An 18343-nucleotide genomic window follows, 5' to 3' on the forward strand; every position below is an offset into this window, starting at 1 on the left:
TTTTGTCGCCTGTTCTATTTGCTTCATTCTTTCAAGCTGCTCTTTCAAATTTTATTTCTTCACTAAGTTTTGAGATTATTAAAATAATAATGTTAATATATCATAGTTAATGTTGACTGTTAAGCTTTTTAAAACTTGTAAGTTTTTCTTAGTATTACAAACAAATTATCATAATATTTACTTTTTCAATTTAAATTATCAACGATTATCAATAAATGCAATGTACTGTCATACATAGAATTATGAAAACACAATCAGTTTTGTGATCATTTAAGATCACACGCTGCACTAGATCAATGTTTAGGGTTATGGTGCCCCCTCGTGGTTGACCACCACCATTCCTTTTTGTCAATCTTCAGGATCAGGCATCTAAAGACAAAGCCCTGCAGAACATGGCAGCACTGTCGTCTGCACAGATCGTCTCCCCAAGCATAATTAAGAATCATCTTCCATCACTGCCTCCTGCCCCGTACCAAGCAACCAGAGTGAGACCTCTATTCACTTTATGTGATTTTACAGAACGTAACCATATTTTGTGGTTGTTGCTGAATTACAGCAGTGAAAAATGACATTGAATTCTGCAACATTTAATTTGACACAGCAATTTACTGTTCTTCTTTCCTCTCTAGTTCTGGTCTGGTCCAATTCCAGGACAGCCTGGACCCTCTCAGGAGTAAGTAAACGACTCTACTGATCCCATAAATCTGTGGGCAAACACCAGGATTTGTAAACATACATACTGTTACTAGGGGTGAGTTTATGCTTGAATAATAGAGTAAATCAGGCAGTTAGGTTCAGTGTCAGGCCGCAGCATGTGTAAGTTCCCTATAGCCAAGGTCCAACAATACTCACAAAAGCAGATGATATTCCTCTCTACCATGTTGTACTGAATGTTTCCCACACTGATGCACACCACCACCAAGCAGATTAACTGTTTAAAATTTATATAGACAAGTATATATTTGTGCAGTTTTTAATTAATTCAGCTAACATTGATAAAAAAAATATTTAGTGTAAACATAATATATCAATGCTATTTTGCATCATTAGGAACCAATGAAGCAGGTGGACTTATGTCTAGCCGGTGCAGCAACACACTGGCTACATGTTGGCACTAAAAGAAAGAAACATGTCTGTATGGTTTTTAGGCCATTGTCTCATGATACCATTCATTATCTTTCAGTATCAAACCTTTTGTACAGCCACCATACCCGCCCCTACAAGGTCCAGTACCACAGTCCATACCAAGTGAGTGAAAAGTCAAAATGTGAAAGTTTTTTTTTTAAGATCAAAGTAGAATAGTAAATGCCCTAGAAATTAATGAATATTTGTGTATGTGTCTTGACTAGGCTATGAGCCCTTGGCACCACCTCCTCCACCAACTGCTACTGCAGTGCCAGTATGGCAGGACCGGACTATCGCCTCCTCCAAGCTGCGGATGCTGGAGTACTCAGCCTTCATGGAGGTGCAGAGAAATCCAGACAATGTGAGTTAAAGTTTACAATAAATATATGGGAATCAAACAAACGCTTTAGATAATATTAGTTACAGGAAATTGTTTAAAAGCTGTTTTAATGACAGTCAGCATGTCTGACACTGTGTGGACTGTCCAGATGTGTATGACAACAACAGCCTCTTTATTTCTATCTGATCTTATGTCAAAAAGCTAGACAGAATAATAGTCAGCAGTTTTGTTCTTCTTAAAGTCAGCAGAATGTGTTATGTTTTTTAGCTGATGGATTAATTTAACCGTGTCCAACTTTCTTTCTTCTATCTCTGTCCACTGCAGTACAGCAAACATTTGTTTGTCCACATTGGACAGACCAACCCCTCCTACAGTGACCCACTTCTCGAAGCTGTGGACATCCGGCAGATCTATGACAAGTTCCCTGAGAAAAAGGGGGGACTCAAAGAGCTTTATGAGAAAGGCCCTCAGAATGCTTTCTTCTTAGTTAAATTCTGGGTGAGTTGCCATCATCGTCTGACTTTGTTTTCTCCCGTCCTCAAAGCTTAAGAGCAGCACACCCATACAGATCACTTCCTTTTTTTGATTAGTTCTTATCTTAGGATAAAAGCGAGATATTTCAAAATTCAAATTGCTTTATCATGTTTACTGCAATTTTACTGGGTGTTTCTTCATGTTTGTGCAAGCATTATACTGCTCTTTATAAAGTCAAATGTCAAAACTACTGTCATGAATTCTGTTTTACAGTAATTAAACACCACTGAGTTATCTTAAAATTTAAACTTCATGAACAATATTAGTGCATTTTGAATTTGATGGCAGCAACAAATCTCACAAAAAGTTAGAAGAGGGTCAACACAAGGCTGGAAAAGTAATTGCCACAAATCGGAAACAAATGGAGGATCATTTGACAACTAATTGAGGTAAATGGCAACAGGTCAGTACCATGACTGGGTATAAAGGAGCATTTCAGAGAGGCAGAGCCTATCGAATGTAAAGATGGGCAGAGGTTCACCAATCTGTGAAAAACTGCGCCTAAAAAATTGTGGAACAAATTCAGAAAAAATGTTTTTCAATGTACAATTGTGAAGACTTTGAAGATCCCACCATCTAAAGTATCCAATATCATCAAAAGGTTCTGGGGCAACTGTGGCGCAGCAAGATAGGTTGGTGGACAGAGTTGGTTCAATCCCCGGCTCCTCCAGTCACATGTCGAAGTGTCCTTGAGCAAGACACTGAACCCCAACTTAGTTGCTCCCAGTGATCGTTGGCCAGCTGCATAGCAGCTCCCCCATCGGTGTATGAGTGTGTGTGTGTGTGTGATTGTGAGTGTGAACGGGTGAATAAGAAGAAGTGTAAAGCACTTTGAGTGCCAATAGGTAGAAAAGCGCTATATAAGTGCAGACCATTTACCATTTCTGAGAAGCAGGAGAAATCTCTGTGCACAAGGGACAAGGCCAAATATCAAAACTGGATGCGTATGATCTTCGGGTCCTCAGGCAGTGCTGCATTAAAAACAGGCATCATTCATTACTGGACATCACTGCAAGAGCAACATGTTCTTCTGGCCAAAGCTCATTTAAAATGGTCTGATGCAAAATGAATTTTTTGGAAACCATGGACGCCCTGTTATGTGGAGTAAAGAGTAGAGGAACCATCCCACTTGTTATCAGCTGACATTTCTGATGGTGTGGGGGTGTATTAGTGCCTATGGCGTGGGCAGCTTACACATCTGGAAAGGTAACATCAATGCTGAAAAGTACATAGAGGTCAGAGCAACAAATGCTCCCATCCAGACAACGTCTCTTTCAGGGAAGGTCTTGCATATTTCAGCAAGACAATGCTAAACCACGCACTGCATCCATCACACTACCCAGACATTTACACACAGTTGTTAAAAGAAAAGAGGATGCTACGCAATGGTAAACATCAACCTCTTCCAACTTTTTGAGATGTGTTGCTGCCATTAAATTTAAAATAAGCTAATATTTTCTATGAAATATTAAAATTTCTCAGTTTCAACATCTGATATGTTGTTTATGTTCTATTGATAATAACAATAGAATAACCTTTTTTTATTTACGTTTTACACATCGTCCCAAGTTTAATCTAATTGGTGTTGTACTATAAGGTGTTTTCATTATTGTGGATGGGAAAAAATGTAATAATTATCACTAATGTGAAGAAATGTGCGCTCTCTCTCTCAGGCGGACCTGAACAGCAGCGGCATGCAGGATGGGCCTGGTTCTTTCTACGGTGTGAGCAGCCAGTACATCAGCGCTGAAAACATGACAATCACCGTTTCAACGAAAGTCTGTTCGTTTGGGAAGCAGGTTGTCGAGAAAGTCGAGGTACTGTAAAGCACGTAGTAATGACTGCTCATCCAAGACTCAATAAAAGCAGACCTTTCAGATTTAAGGTGATGCTGCTAACACTTGACTTCTGGGTGTTTTTGTCTCATGTGCACGTGTTGCAGACAGAGTACGCCCGTCCGGAGGGAGGAAAGTGCGTTTACAGGATCCACCGCTCTCCCATGTGCGAGTATATGATCAACTTTATCCACAAACTCAAGCACTTGCCTGAAAAATACATGATGAACAGTGTTCTTGAAAACTTCACTATCCTACAGGTAAAATACAGGCAGTTTTATCAGATTTTTAAAGGGATAGTTCGATTAGCTTTGCATAAAAAATGGAAACGGGGAAATGCTAGTTATTTTATACTGTTGTTGTTTTGTATTAATTATTCAAACAACATATATTGTGTTGATTAGTGAGATTTAGGAGCTCTGGTACACTAGATGGAATTTATAATGTTTGTACGGAGCCAGGTTTACTCGCCTTGAAAAGTCTTTGCCCTAAAATGGTAGCTTCATATTTACAGTAAACATATGAAAGTGGTAATTCTTACTTGACAACTTTCTATTTTCCTTCAGGTGGTGACAAATCGCGATACCCAGGAGACCTTGCTCTGTATAGCGTTTGTTTTTGAGGTTTCCACAAGTGAACACGGAGCTCAGTATCATGTCTACAGACTTGTTAAAGACTAACAGATCTTCAGGGAGGTTTTGGAAAAACCTGATAAAAGCGTGACACAATCTCTCTTCGACCAGCTCAACCACCCAGGAAAAACTACAAAAAAACAAAAAAAGAACAACAAAAAAAAACATTCAAACGATGCTAGACCGAACTAACAAGGACACATTTTAAGCTTTAAAAAAGTATGCAAGGAAGTGAATCTCAATGTGCCGACACGCAGAGAAATTTTGAAGAATTATGGCTTTGTTGAACAAGAAGCTACTTTCCATGTGTTTAAACATGCTTTAGATGAAGTGGATCACTCTTAAGGTAGATGATTGAGCTTGAAATGTGTTATCGAGGGAACGAGAATGTGTTTATTGTTGGAAAGACTTCTATGGTATTCAAGGGAAAGCACTCCAAGCAATCAAAGAAATGCATATAAGATTGAAAAAGTAGAGAAAAGAGGACCGCGGACGGTGAAAACCATGCCAAGATGTGTCCTTAGTAGGTTTGTTAGGAAAGAAAGTGCCTTTTCTCCAAAGATTATATCATTGCCTGCCACTTTGGATTGCCTTTTTTACTACCTCTTGTTTTTAAGTGAACCGAATGAGTACAATAGTCAGACAAGTGTATTCTGTCAAAACAAATTGGAATGAAACCTTTCAGATCTAGCTCTTTTAACAGTTTTTGTATTAGGCCACTCGTTCGAAGTTTTACAGTGTACGGCAAGAAGGTTTATTGTGTTACCATATTACTAAGGTTCTGCTTTTTTATGTTTTATTACACATTTGTTTTTAAAAATCAGGTCTTACAAGCATCTATCAACAGTATAACTGATTTTTGACACTAGGGATGCCTTGTATCATCCAGCCTGGCATACAGCCAGGGATTTGTCATCCTTATGAGATCCCCTGTTATTTCTCTCTGTTTGAAGACGTGTGCTTGGTTGCACTTAAAAGATCAAAAAAAGGGGTGAAGCAACAGCAGTGCTTATTTTCTGCCTTGAGTTATGTAGCCTAATTAAAAAAAATAATTGTTTCTTTACTGTGAGTCAGCAGATGCTAAAGGAATATGTGTTACATAGGAGTATTTTTTCTTGGGGGGGACTTTATGTTAAGTATCTCAGCACAGAGACCATGGTTAAGGTGGAGAGAAGTTAATCACTGTTTCTTTTGTTTAAAAAAGAAATTGTATGCTGTGAAGTCAATTCATTTACTTCACCCTTCTCCGTGTAATGTGTGGAGAAGCATTTTTTTCATGATAAAAGTTCAGTTTTGATATTTAAGACAATTTTTTCACTGACATTACACATAAACTAATTTTGAAAATCCAACTAAATAATTGTCTTGAATGTGAGCTATTGTCTCTGTGCTGTGGAGTGTGACCATTGATTGTTATTTATAGGGTTGGAAAAAATACAGTGGGAGGGCAGGGTGGGGTACTGGAGATGTATTGATCTTTGTTCGTTACAATGGAGATGTTAAAAATTAATGCAGGAGTCATGATAGCAACAGGATTAGCTGTCATCCCGTGGGTCCTGCAAGACAAGTGTCTACTCTGTGTGGTTCACTGGACAACTTTGCTATAAAAGTTCAAATTTAAAATATTGTACGTTGGAATAATTGCACCTGGATTTGAATGTCATATTTCATAAAGTAGACATAATAACACTCCTCCAGTAGCAGGTTTCTCATTTTATCTTTTATACAGACATTTTTTTGCCATTATCAAGATTAATGTTTTGTTTTGATTCCTTTGTCTTTTGACTTTCAGTGTTTGCCATATGCTTCACTGAAAATAATGTGTGATTGTGCTGATAATTGGTAATTAATAATGTGATATCTAATGTATCGTATTCGGAATGGTGTGGGCAGGTTTTTTGGTTTAAGGTGATTTACTATTGTCTTTGTTACAATTGTGCATTGCAATTTTATACTTCAAAGTAGAGGTTGGAACATGTAATCAAACAAATGTATCTAACAATAAAAGACGCATGGTGCCTTTGGGGCCTTTTCCCCCCCAGAAAACGTATTAAACACGTTTGTAAATTTGTTTTGTCCATGGTGGTTCTTTTAGTTCCAATATCACAGGGGGGACATTGCCTTATAGGTCTAGACTTGTTTTCCACAAGTTGGCTACAGGATTTATCTTGAGCTTCCTTTGGTAGAGTGCAGTTTAGGATTTGCTTCCTACGAGGTTCAATGTGCTAACCCCAGGCCTGTAACACATCAAAATCTGTGACCCAGTTAGGACTTTTAACTGTATTTCCAAAGCTGACATTCTATACGGTTAACACCACAACTGTGTGTTCAGTGGTTCAGCTTTGGATACGTGTTTAGATCTGTGTGCAGTTTAACATTTTAACATGTCTACCCTTAGATCTTGTTCATGTAGGGTAGTTAATCCTTAAGAGTCACATGATCTGCAGTTACAATCACCTCTTAGGATTTTCCACAATCCAGGCAATATTGTCTTCAATTTTCTTTTGTCTAAGCAAAAGTCCAAAAACTAAATATACAAAGTTTAAATTCTTTTGTAACAATGGAAAGCAATTGTCATTTTTCAGAGGTATGGACCAAATATTTGGCCTTTTGCCTATCACTTTGAATTTCTCAGCAACACCTTTACATTAATCCCCCTGCAAAATTTGGAACTAACAACCCACAGATATTTACACAAGGGGCTCCAACTATTAACTGCCTATTTTAGTAAAGGGGTCCTATGGCAAAAAGTTAGGAACTATTGGTTTGCAATACATTTTGTAAACTCATCTTTAAAATTTTAAATCTGCAAAGTACACAGTAGGCCATTTTCTCGAAGGTTAGTGGAATATGTATTATTAAACTACACAGCAGTACAAATACCTCATAACTGTGGCCTACTACACTAATTGTATTTATACATTACACTACTATTTTTACTGCCACATCATCATTGCACTTCAGCCTGAAGTTTGGCAAAAAGAGTTTTTTTATAGGGCACAGTGGGTTGATAGGCAATGATTAATTGGCAATGAATTAATTGCAGCCGAAGCATAATCAAACCAGAAAGTAAGTCTTCAAAAATCTAGCACTACAAACACTTATATGTCAACTTTTGCTCTACATAGTGAAGGGAGTTCCTGCTCTTTTTAAAGATTTGGCTGTTTTGGCTTGCCTCCCCTAAAAGAACCTCATTATGCAGTATCACTTGGAGCTTTATATTTCAGCATAATTTTGCAATTATGAATGGTTTGTGTCTGTAAACAATTTGTTATTCCGCACAAAAGTCTTATGTATGAGTCAATGGGGGTTTTGTATGTATTTGTTCTGTTTTGTTTTCTCTGCGGTAGCTGTGTTTTGAAAGGTTAGGTTAGATTAAGAAGTGTAAGTATAAGGTATTGTGACGTCATCAATGACATCAAATAACTGCCTCCCTGTTTGCCTTATAAGTTTTTGGCTTGGAAGTTTGCCTGACGATGTTTATTTAGTCATCGGAGCTAACTGATGGACATGTAGTAAAGAAAAGTTGAGTGTCTAGCTGTGGATGTACATGTTCTATGGAATTATTTTGAGAAACGTTTTGTGTGAAATTACTTTATCTGCTTAACTGGAATGTGGAACTATGAGTTTGTCATACAATGATCTCTGGGCCACCAAGCCTGCCTCTATATCTTATTGTTACGTTTGTTTGTTTTTTTTTTCATTACAAAAAAAACTCTTGCTATTGTTAACATTTAAATCAAACCTTTAAATTAACAACTAAACACAGAACCACAGCAAACTAATCAAATAAATCTTAGCTGAACTCCTAACATTAACCCCCCCCCCCTCTTCTTTCATATAATGGTATGATCCTAAGCTCTCCTTACATGTGATTGGCTGCATGGGGTACCCATCAAAATAAAGTCCCGCCCCTGTCTGCATGCATGCTCGGCGGAGCTCAGTAGGAGTAGCTGAAGTTTCGGGGCTCCACATCTCTACAACAAATCGCCTGTTAGAGGCGGCTCGTTCGCGAACCACACATCGGTATTAGGAGTTTCGACTAACCCAATGTGCCCTATAAATGTGATTAAGGTAACACTGAAACACAGACTTAACTCCAGTACGTGATATATTCTGAGGGGAAATTAAACGGGAAGTCATAACAATTGTTTTTATCCCAGCTGGTGTTCTCGTGAGTTATGCATTTGCCACGGCAAAGTCAATCTAGTGGTAATGTCGAGTGTGACTCCGCCCCTTCGCCTAACCTCAAACGCAGTGCCAGTCAACTTAGCACTCACAAACAATGCAGGTGTCATAACACTGTTAAATAAACATTCGTGTTTGTTGTTTGAGATGTCAATTCAACCAAGCTAACGATCTTCTGCCAGTTAATAATTAACTAGCATTACAGCAACTTAAAAGCTGGCTAGCGCGATAACAGGAAGTGTTTTAGGTTCATTGCCAAAACTCACACTACGACACTGGAACTGCTCATCCAACGGTCCAGTTAACTTCAGGAGACGTCGACAGGTTCATGGGGTAAGTGAGATTAGCACATTAAAAAGCTTTTGGTACCAGAAATCGGTGCCACGTTTATATTTGCTAAGACATAACGTTACCATAAGGCTGGTCAAAGTTGTTTAACGTTAGTAGCTGTAAGGTTAGAACTATTTAGCTAGCGTTGCGTTTAAGCACTAGCTACTTAAATAGCTTAACAGGTAATATCAGTAAAGGTTATTATGTTAGCTAACGCTACAACGGTTTTCTCTGCTAAGCGAATAAATCACCGAGGAAGCTAATACCTTTATGACATATATTAGTTAAACTTTTTCCACTGTGTTTAGTCAACATTACTCCACCTCTGCATTTCCCCTGAACCCGTTAACCGGCATTTTGTGTCACGTGCTTGCTATTGCTGCACAAACGTTTTTCACTGTCAATCTGATAAACCACAAATAAAAAAAAAAAAAAAATGTCATATTATGTTGAAAGCTCTTGCACAAAACAGCTGTTTTGACGAGATCAACTAGTTCCTCTGTTAAGACACAGAGCCTTGCACATATTTAGCAATTGTTTGCGAATGTTTTTGATTGGTATGTTATAAAAACACCAATATCTCGAATAATGTTGTCCATAAAATATTACAAAAAAGTCTGCTAGTATTTCCCAAAGCGCTAGGTGCTGTTTTCAAATGTATTATCAGTCCAAAGTAACTCAGTTTAAAGCCATATACAATAACGTATAATCTTTTAATCCTTCTGTTTGATGTCACAGTGGAATCAGGTCTACGAGATGGTAATTGAAGTAATCCTCAAATTACTGTCTAAATAATGATTCTATAATAATGTTTAGTATAAAACAAAGTTAGGAGTTTGTGTATTTGCAATAATTTGACTGTAAAATACACATAAACACGATATGACATCATGTCATCTTTTTTTAAAAGACCTAAATCAGTGCTTTCAGCTTGATTAGGCACTTTTAGTGTCATTTTAGTGTTGACCTCATGAGGTGATTGTTCATTATTGCTATTTGCTGTCTCTGTATTGACACACAATGAATAGCCAGTATTGCCTATTCAAAAGAAATAATATCTTCGACACTAAAGCCCTTTGATTCTCTTGACTACATTGCTGCTTCGCATTTGTCTCTCCAGACTGAGCAAAGCTATGTCAGCACTGTTTGGGGCTGGTGTATTATTGCTCTCCCAGGAGAAAGAAGGGAATGGAATCGCCTTTTACTTTGGCTACTTTTTAAAAATCAACAACCAGTTCCAAGGTCAGCTCATTCATAACTGATGTGTTAAAGAAAACAACTGAAACTTATAAAAACACTACATATAGACATAACTTAAACCAAGTTTGCACAGTCTGTTGATTTCTAATAGATCATTCCCCCCAAAAAAACAAACAAAAAAAAAAAACAGATGACTTGTTAAAAAAAGGAAAAATTGCTGACACTGAAACAATTTAAAGTCAAAGGACTTGAATTGTAATGATATTGCTGTGTGCTTAGTTTGCACTTTTGGTGCCTGCTGTGCAGTTTTTATTGTTTGTTCTTGTGATTTCCCTTTTTTTCTAGACTCATTACTGTATGACTCTTCATATTACAAATGTATTTTCTATATTCATTTGTATGTCTGCATTTACCCTTTTCCTACAAATTCCAGTGGACCAACTCTCAAAATACTTGCTTAGTTACTCTAATTTTATTACAGTGCTTCATTCAAGTTTGGTGCACCCATGCCACTTTGTGTCCATTTAGGTATAAATAAAAAAAAATCTATTTGTAATTACCACTTTCTTATGCTCCATTACAGTAGGTGCTGTCCCAGTCATCTCACTGGATCTGACTCTCCTGATCTTAAGCTCAATCATCACTTCCTTTGTCCTGCTAAACTGATAGCATGGCTAACACAGATGCCGTTAGTGTCCGGGTCTTCTCTTTGAACTGCTGGTCAGTGACTGTGGTTTATAATGACTCTTGATGTACTGTTTGTTTCTTCTTTTTCTTTCTTGATACATGTTTAAATAAAAAATTACTTCTGTTTCTTTTTAGGGGGATCCACTACCTTAGCAAACATTGTTGTCAGCGCTATGCCATGATTGGAGATATGTTGTGTAAGGAAGAACATGATATTGTCTTACTTCAAGAGGTTAGTAGAAACCTTTACAAAGTTGCAGAGTAATTATGTTGATTTAGGTTAATTTGGTTTGATATATTTTGCAACGGATACAAACCTTAAGCAGTGTTTCCCATATATAGAATACACATGGGCGGCCTGACCAATTCTGTTTACAGCAACCTAAGTATATTTGGCCATACATATTTTTTAATCTGTCTGAGATGATTAAAACATCTTAGATCAATTCCCTTGGACTATCCCCCCTCGCTGTTCTGAGCTAAAGACTACATAATTGATGGTTAAACTGTGGATTGGCTAAAAAATAAACAAATAAAATAAATTCAACACTGCAGTCTGCCACGTATCGTCTATTTTAAGGTACAAGGTATCACTCTGTTACATCTCTGAACAATCAGACTGGATTAGTCCCACAACCTCTTTTGACCACTTTGCTGGTAAAACCACTTTCCTAGAATACAGCTTTTGGCTTGTCCCTTCAGGGGTCGCCATTCCGCATGTTGATTTGGCATAAATTTTACGCCGTATTCCCTTCCTGACACAACCTTCCTTTTTTCTTTTCTTTTAAATCCGGGCTCGCCGCTGGGCGGCGCCGCAGCTGGTGGGGTAGCGTTGGAACCCGCTGCCTTCTGCGTCCCAACCCAATGCTCTACCACTGGGAAACACTGCTTAAGCCATATTTATGTTTATATGTTTGACAATTTTAATTTAGCTGAATTGCCTGGTATTCTACTTCTCAAGTGATGTGTTTTTCAGGTGTGGAGTGAGAAAGACTACATCTTCTTAAAAAAGAAACTTGCCTGTAGTCATCCTCACTCACATTATTTTAAAAGGTAACCTTTTATTCTCATCTTAGGGTTGCTTTGCTATTGTTTCTTAGTGTGTTACTTCAAAAGTCTTTTAGTCTGTAATTCTATGAGAGTTTTTCTTTTTTCAAAATGCTCCCAGTGCTCCAGTGTCAACCAAATATTCTTGCATGGAATTACATTAATCTGCAGAATTTAACTGAAGCATAGCCACAACTTAAGGGATAAACCTTTGCTGATTATTTCTGTCTTGACCTTCATTCCAAAGCGCAAGGCTGAGATTAATCAAGTATGACACCTTTCTAATCTCCTCTGCAACTCAAAAAAGTATATAATAAAATATCTAGAGAGATCTAGTACGTCATTGTAACAACAGCTCTTCATGTAATTTAGAGATGCAATCATGATTTTCTGGTTCAATGACAATTTGTATTTAAAAAGGCCTCTTCATCATCATCTTTATCTTCACATTTTGACATCATGAAACCAAGACAACACCCAATAATTGACACGGACATTTTTTGCTGTGGTTACCCACCACTGTTGGTAGCTTTTATTTCAATAAATAGTTTGAGACGAAGAAATTACCATTGCATGCTTCTACTTAAATGCCCTAATTTCATGATCTAATGTCACTGTAGCATAAACTTTTTACGTTTTCGATAAATTTCACCTGAAAGTCGAATATCCCTAACTTTTTGTGAGTAGTGTATTACTTTAAACAATAACCACAAGCTGCTGGAGCATGTCTGGAGTCTGGAGCATACAACCTCTGCTTATGTCTTTTGTTTTTTCAAATTTTTCAGTGGCGTTATAGGAAGTGGACTGGCCATTTTCTCCAAACATAGAATCCATGATACATTTCTTTATCGATACTCCCTGAATGGTTATCCATATATGGTAAGAGCCTGAGAGTATGGGTTAGTACAGGGGGAGAAGCGTTCAGCTAATTTACATAAAAGTAACAGTGCAGAATTGAACATCTTAAGTATATTATTAACAATTGTGCTTAATGTGCTTTAGGATTTCAGTCAATAATGTATAATAATGTGTGCATCTTATTTTTGTAGCTTGAAAATGTTGACTTTTTAATTTACATATAATTCAACCTCACTGAAGACATTTCTGCCAATAATTAGGCCAAAACATTATTATTTGGAAGTGGAGGAAGTATTTTAACCAAAGTGTCTGTGTCCCAAAACAAGACAGAATATGCCACTAAGTGCTTTACTACAATATAAAAAATTCGAATAAAAGACATTTTTTTAAAAAAACAATTGTGATATTTCTGTTACACAGCAAAATGACCATTACGATGAAGTAGCGTAAAACTGTAAGTGCTAGTATGTGAAAGTATTTTTCATTTGCCTGAGGTGAACTCCATTTCCTCTTGTGTCTTCATTCACATTTTATATTTTTAGGCCCACCATGGAGACTGGTTTGGAGGTAAAGCTGTTGGAATGGCCATCTTAAACATTGGCGGCCTTATTGCAAACGTCTACGTCACTCATGTAAGTTTCCTAACATCAGCTCTCATTTCCTCTTGTGTATCAGAGTATATAGTCTTTTTGATCAGTGTGCTGTTGTCCTGTTTTATGGTTTTAGCTGCATGCCGAGTACTCCAGAGAGAATGACTCTTATCTACCTCACAGAGTAGTTCAGGCCTGGGAGCTGCAGCACTTTGTTCGGTGGGGTGTCTTTGTAATTCTGCACACACAGTAGGAGCTGCTATTTGATTACTCTTGTGTATATATTTGCATATATTTCTTGGGTGAGCTTCACTTGTTACTCTTATATTCTGGGTTTAAATGTAAAAAAACTTTGTCATCTGATTTTCAGTCAGCAAATGTAAAGTTAAAATAACATTTTATCTTGATGTTAACTTCCATCGGTGGTAAATAATGTATTTTTCTGTATCTATTAGCCACACCTCTGGTGGAGCTGACATAGTGATTTTAGGCGGCGACCTAAACATGCATCCTCAGGACCTCGGCAACAGACTACTGAGGTCTTACACTGGACTCCGAGACTCTTATTTAGAGACTGCTAAATTTGATGTGAGTGGGGGTGAAACTAGAGCAATTTTCTTTTTTAAATGTTGGTGACTTTTTCGACTGGTTTTGCCCATACCTCCTATTATTTTTAAGGGTTAAATAATAATGAAATATGGGACACGAAGGCAAGGGTAGAAAGCTCTAACTCTTTGCACACATGACATAAGTACACTTTGCCAGGAAATAGCTGTGTTATTGTGGTGTAGTATTTGAAGAATTGAGCTAGTTAGTAAAATGTCATCAGAACTTGCAGACAGTCAAACAATAGTCATGACTATGGTAATAATGGCCTTCTTATAAAATAAAACAATTTTCCTATTACTTGCTAGATTTATGTAAACCAAGTTATTTTTATATTGCAGGGATGTGAGAATGGCCTGACTCTAATAGCTGAAAATCCTTTTATCAACAAAAAGGAGCTTGTCCCATTTGAGAAGGGAATCCGAATCGACTATATCCTGTTCAAGGTGGGCAAAAGCTTTGTGTCTGTTGTTTTGCCCCTCATGTTCACAGCAAGACATTGAAGTCAGCAGCACATGGCTTTGCTATGTCTTTTAGTTCCTAAAGAATCGTTCTCTTCTGCTATTCCAGGGTTCTTCCAAAGTAGACGTTTCCTGTGTTTCCATGTCCACTACCAAAGGCTTTGTGCCTGACCAACCTTTCCCATACTCTGATCATGAGGCTCTGACTGCTGAACTGAGGATGGAGTCACATGCTCTAACTGAGACTGTACGAGACATGCAATCAAAGCAGGACCCTGCTACAGGTATTTTATCATGTTATTAGGCCAGTTAGTGAAGAGAGTCTATGGAAGGCAGTCAGCTAAGCATTTGGCCTTTCACTTTGCTCCGAATGTGTTGCTTGCTTTGAAACAGACATTTATGACCTAATTTTTTTGTCTAGCTCTTATAATCAGGTTGCTTTTAATTTGTGCAGTATTTTGTTCATGACCAGCTAACATCAAAACTGTTGACATTCCATTCAGCTTCAACTGGTCTTGAATTTAAGGCTAATTATAAAAAGTGATTGCAAAATATGAAGCTTTGAAGCTGGTTCACTAAAGGGCAAAGTTTCTTGAAGCTTCTTTTGCTCTACTAAGCCATCTACTGGACAAAGAAAATGAAACAGGTTAAGCTATTACAACGACATTCATGGTCATTGTAATATAGTTTGTGTATACTTTTTGAACTGAATTGAATAAATCTACATGTTAGTAAATATGCACCCATATTAATATAATGTGTATTCTTATGAGATTTGAACCTTAAGTTTTTGAATTTACAATGGTCACAACGGGGGTTAGACGTAATAAAATAGGAGGTGAGGATAGTGGATGTGCTTTTGTAAGTTAGGGAAAAACTTTTATTAATTTTTGTTCAGAAATAATAATATTTCAACAGTTGTAGGACTTTGTCCTGAACTAGTCACATGGTACGTCGTGCTGGCAAGACTTCAGACATGATCAAAACAAGGTTCGATACGTGCTTTTCAAAGTATTTCCTGGATTACCCAACACACGCTCTGAAGCCTCGGCACAGCAAGTCACATCCCTAATAAAAAGTTATTAAAATAGTGACCATGGAAATGTGAAAGCTGCTAAACATCAGTATGTTTACGCTGCTGTTGTGCACGTTATGATTTAGATCAGAAGAACTGCTATTTCTATCCTCCTCTGACTGAATTTTTAACTCTTAGGAGAGATTGTGTGATAGTCACGTGCTGAACAGAGAATAAAATTTTGCACGTATTGTTTATGTGGGTAGTAGTGTTTGAAAAAAGTTATAAGTTACCCTTTTTTGTTTTGCTTTTGGTTTTGTGCATAGTTGCCGCTTATTCTGCTGTAATTTAAATCCTGTCAGGAGTTATGTGTTTTTGTTTAGTTTTTTCCTCTTTAGCAACTCTGTGAAATGGGACTGTTGGAAATAGAGGGAGTTGAAAAGGTTTTTAACCAATTTAACTAAAGGGGAACATGGTAAATGTGACCAGTATATAGACCAATTTTTGCTCTTCCTCTCTTTTCTCTTCCATATCTTCAGGGAACGTGGCTGAGTTGGTGGACATTGTGACAGAGGCCCGTACTGAAGTCAAAGTGGGCTTGCACTGTGCTGAGAGAATGCGCTACACGGCAACACGTATTGGAGTGATGGGGTTGGCTCTGTTGTGTTTGGAGTTGGCCATTGCTGCAGTGCCCTGGTTAGCCATGGGAACGGAACAACCTTTTCCTCGTACATCCTTCTACTTGCTGGCTGCACTGTGCTTCGCCATCCTGGCAACGACCTTTCTGTTGTACATCTTTTATACCATGGAGCTAAAATCTCTTCAGGGGGCTGAAGACCAGATGAGGCTTGCTGTAGGAAGTCTGCAAGAGAAGCTCAGGGGCTTTCCTCTGGCTCAGCCTAACAATGTTCAGCAGAGGCCCCCTGAGGGTGAGGCAGAGCAATAATTTAAGAGCCAACTGGGCCAAAGTGGCTCAGTGAAATGAAGGCTTTGAAGTTTGCTTTAAGATAACTGTATGAGAGAGTCAGTGGGTTTTATGCTCTTGAGATTTAGATTTGTACTGCAAAATGAAGGAGTTGAACTAAAATGGTAGGAGGCTTTTATTGTAGTGCAGGACACAATCGTGCTTTGACATTTTTATACTTTTTACATCTTCAACCTTTTTATCTTCTAGATTTCTTGCTATTCACCCAACAAAAATGCTTCCCGTTACATAGCCTGTGTTACTGCTGTGCAGTAAATATGATCATTTGTGCTTTTTGAGCTTCAGGTCCAACTTGCATTCCAGCCAACAGTGTTTCATCAGGGCCAGTAGTTTCTATAATTTCTCGTTTCCTTGGCTTAAATGTTCTGCACTACACAGACACTCCAGAAGCTGCAAAGTGGATTTACTGAACATTTAGGTCAGTAAATCTCTTTTCTGCAGAACAGATGACTGAGTTTACAGTAGCACTTAAAGATAAGGATCCTCCTGCACCAGTTCTTCATTTCTCACTGCATTTTACTGTAGAGACTTGTCATGTTTACTTTCTTGCACTGGAAACTGCATATACACTCCTTTTCCTTAAAGTGGGAATGTGCTATATTCCGTAAAATATACTCTTAAGTTTGACCTATTTTGATCACGTGAATCCTTTTTCTAAGAATCTTGTACTGTAGAAAAGAAAACCATGCTTAATGTATCCTTGGTGTTCAATTGAGTAAACAGAAAAACCACTTCTTTTTATGTATGCATTTAATATACTGAATGTTCCAGATCGCTGTTAAAGTGTCATGACACAGCACGATACTAACAATGCAATTATTTTTAAATATTAACCGTCACGTCAATGTTGGAAAAGTACTTAGTAATACTTTATTTCATAGGGATCCATAGAATTTTAAATGATACCACATGTTCATTCCAAGTTGAAATTGTGATGGGCATGATTATTAAAGCAATAAAGACTCTATTTGCATATCTATATATTTCTATTGAGAGAGATTTTTTTTTAAATATTTTTATTTATTGCTGTGTAACTGGATAAAGACTGTGTGTGATCGTTTCTTACCACTGATGTGGTACATCCTGTTTACCTATGTACAGCAGATTCCCACATTCACCACCAGAGAGCAATACAAATGCATGTGGCAGGTTCACATATTAAATAAAAACTCTACCGTCCCTCAGCCAATCACAAATGTCGCTCCTTCAGCAGCAAGTATAATACAAATGCAATGTACCAAGAGAGATGCCATGAAAGCCAAAGTACTCGTGGGTGTGGTAGGTTTTAATTCCCTTTTTTTTTTTTTTTTAAACAGTGCAGGACATTGGACTTTTCAGAATTTACTGAAAAGTATTGGAATGAATTGAATGGTCAAGTAATGTAACAGCTAGAGTCAGAAATGCCCCCCAAGCTCGTAAAGCAATTCCATACAAAGGCCAATGTTATGTACAGACATTTTATAGTGTAAGAAAGTCAGTTACATTTTCTTCTGCCATTATTATAATATGCCAATATTATTATTATTATTATTATTATTATTTAGTTAAGTAATAGCAGGTGTAAGGGAGTTCTTTTTCTCATTCTGTTTAAGCACCATTGCAAATTCCCTTCAAACAATATTTTGTTTTGGCAATGTTTTGTAGTCACGCATCAACTCACGTGGTGGCAGGTAAGGAAGAAAATTTACGGCTCACTGGTGGTGGAGGATACACACATTGATTCATTTTACCTAAATCCATAGATTGTGTAGACATTTAATGTGTTTGACGTTTTTATACATTTCCACCACTTTGTTAGATTTATATTAGTTGAATTCCTTCAAATCAACATGATTTAAAATAAATCAGTGTGGGTGATGAGATTATTGTGATCCTCTGAAGTACTTCATGCAAAGCCAGTTATGGTAAAA

At 37.4% G+C, this 18343-nt stretch overlaps 2 protein-coding genes across 8 annotated transcripts in view; both read left to right on the forward strand.

Annotated features, from left to right (window-relative positions):
• Window positions 1–6537, forward strand: part of LOC137127622 (transcriptional enhancer factor TEF-5-like) — a 28839-nt gene extending 22302 nt beyond the window's left edge. For all 6 annotated transcript variants that reach the window (XM_067504848.1, XM_067504849.1, XM_067504850.1 and 3 more), the window contains 8 exons: window positions 360–485; window positions 630–673; window positions 1184–1248; window positions 1350–1486; window positions 1790–1963; window positions 3673–3816; window positions 3942–4094; window positions 4401–6537. In XM_067504848.1, coding sequence (XP_067360949.1) covers window positions 360–485; window positions 630–673; window positions 1184–1248; window positions 1350–1486; window positions 1790–1963; window positions 3673–3816; window positions 3942–4094; window positions 4401–4514 — 957 coding nt within the window. In that variant the 3' untranslated portion in view covers window positions 4515–6537. The remainder of the gene's footprint in view (window positions 1–359; window positions 486–629; window positions 674–1183; window positions 1249–1349; window positions 1487–1789; window positions 1964–3672; window positions 3817–3941; window positions 4095–4400) is intronic.
• A 1888-nt stretch (window positions 6538–8425) lies between these two features.
• Window positions 8426–17412, forward strand: smpd2b (sphingomyelin phosphodiesterase 2b). Of its 2 annotated transcripts, none has more exons than XM_067506028.1 (11): window positions 8426–8987; window positions 10771–10904; window positions 11007–11103; window positions 11848–11924; window positions 12704–12797; window positions 13319–13408; window positions 13503–13585; window positions 13822–13954; window positions 14314–14418; window positions 14543–14717; window positions 15988–17412. In XM_067506028.1, the coding sequence occupies exons 2-11, from the start codon at window positions 10855–10857 to the stop codon at window positions 16392–16394; spliced, it is 1311 nt and encodes a 436-aa protein (XP_067362129.1). In that variant the 5' UTR covers window positions 8426–8987; window positions 10771–10854; the 3' UTR covers window positions 16395–17412. The 2 variants fall into 2 exon arrangements, with proteins under 2 accessions (XP_067362129.1, XP_067362128.1); XM_067506027.1 differs by having other exon boundaries at window positions 8427–8987; window positions 10768–10904.
• Window positions 17413–18343: the final 931 nt, after the last annotated feature.

This window comes from Channa argus, chromosome 5 (genome assembly GCF_033026475.1).
Source record: "Channa argus isolate prfri chromosome 5, Channa argus male v1.0, whole genome shotgun sequence".
Taxonomy (NCBI): Eukaryota; Metazoa; Chordata; class Actinopteri; order Anabantiformes; family Channidae; genus Channa; species Channa argus.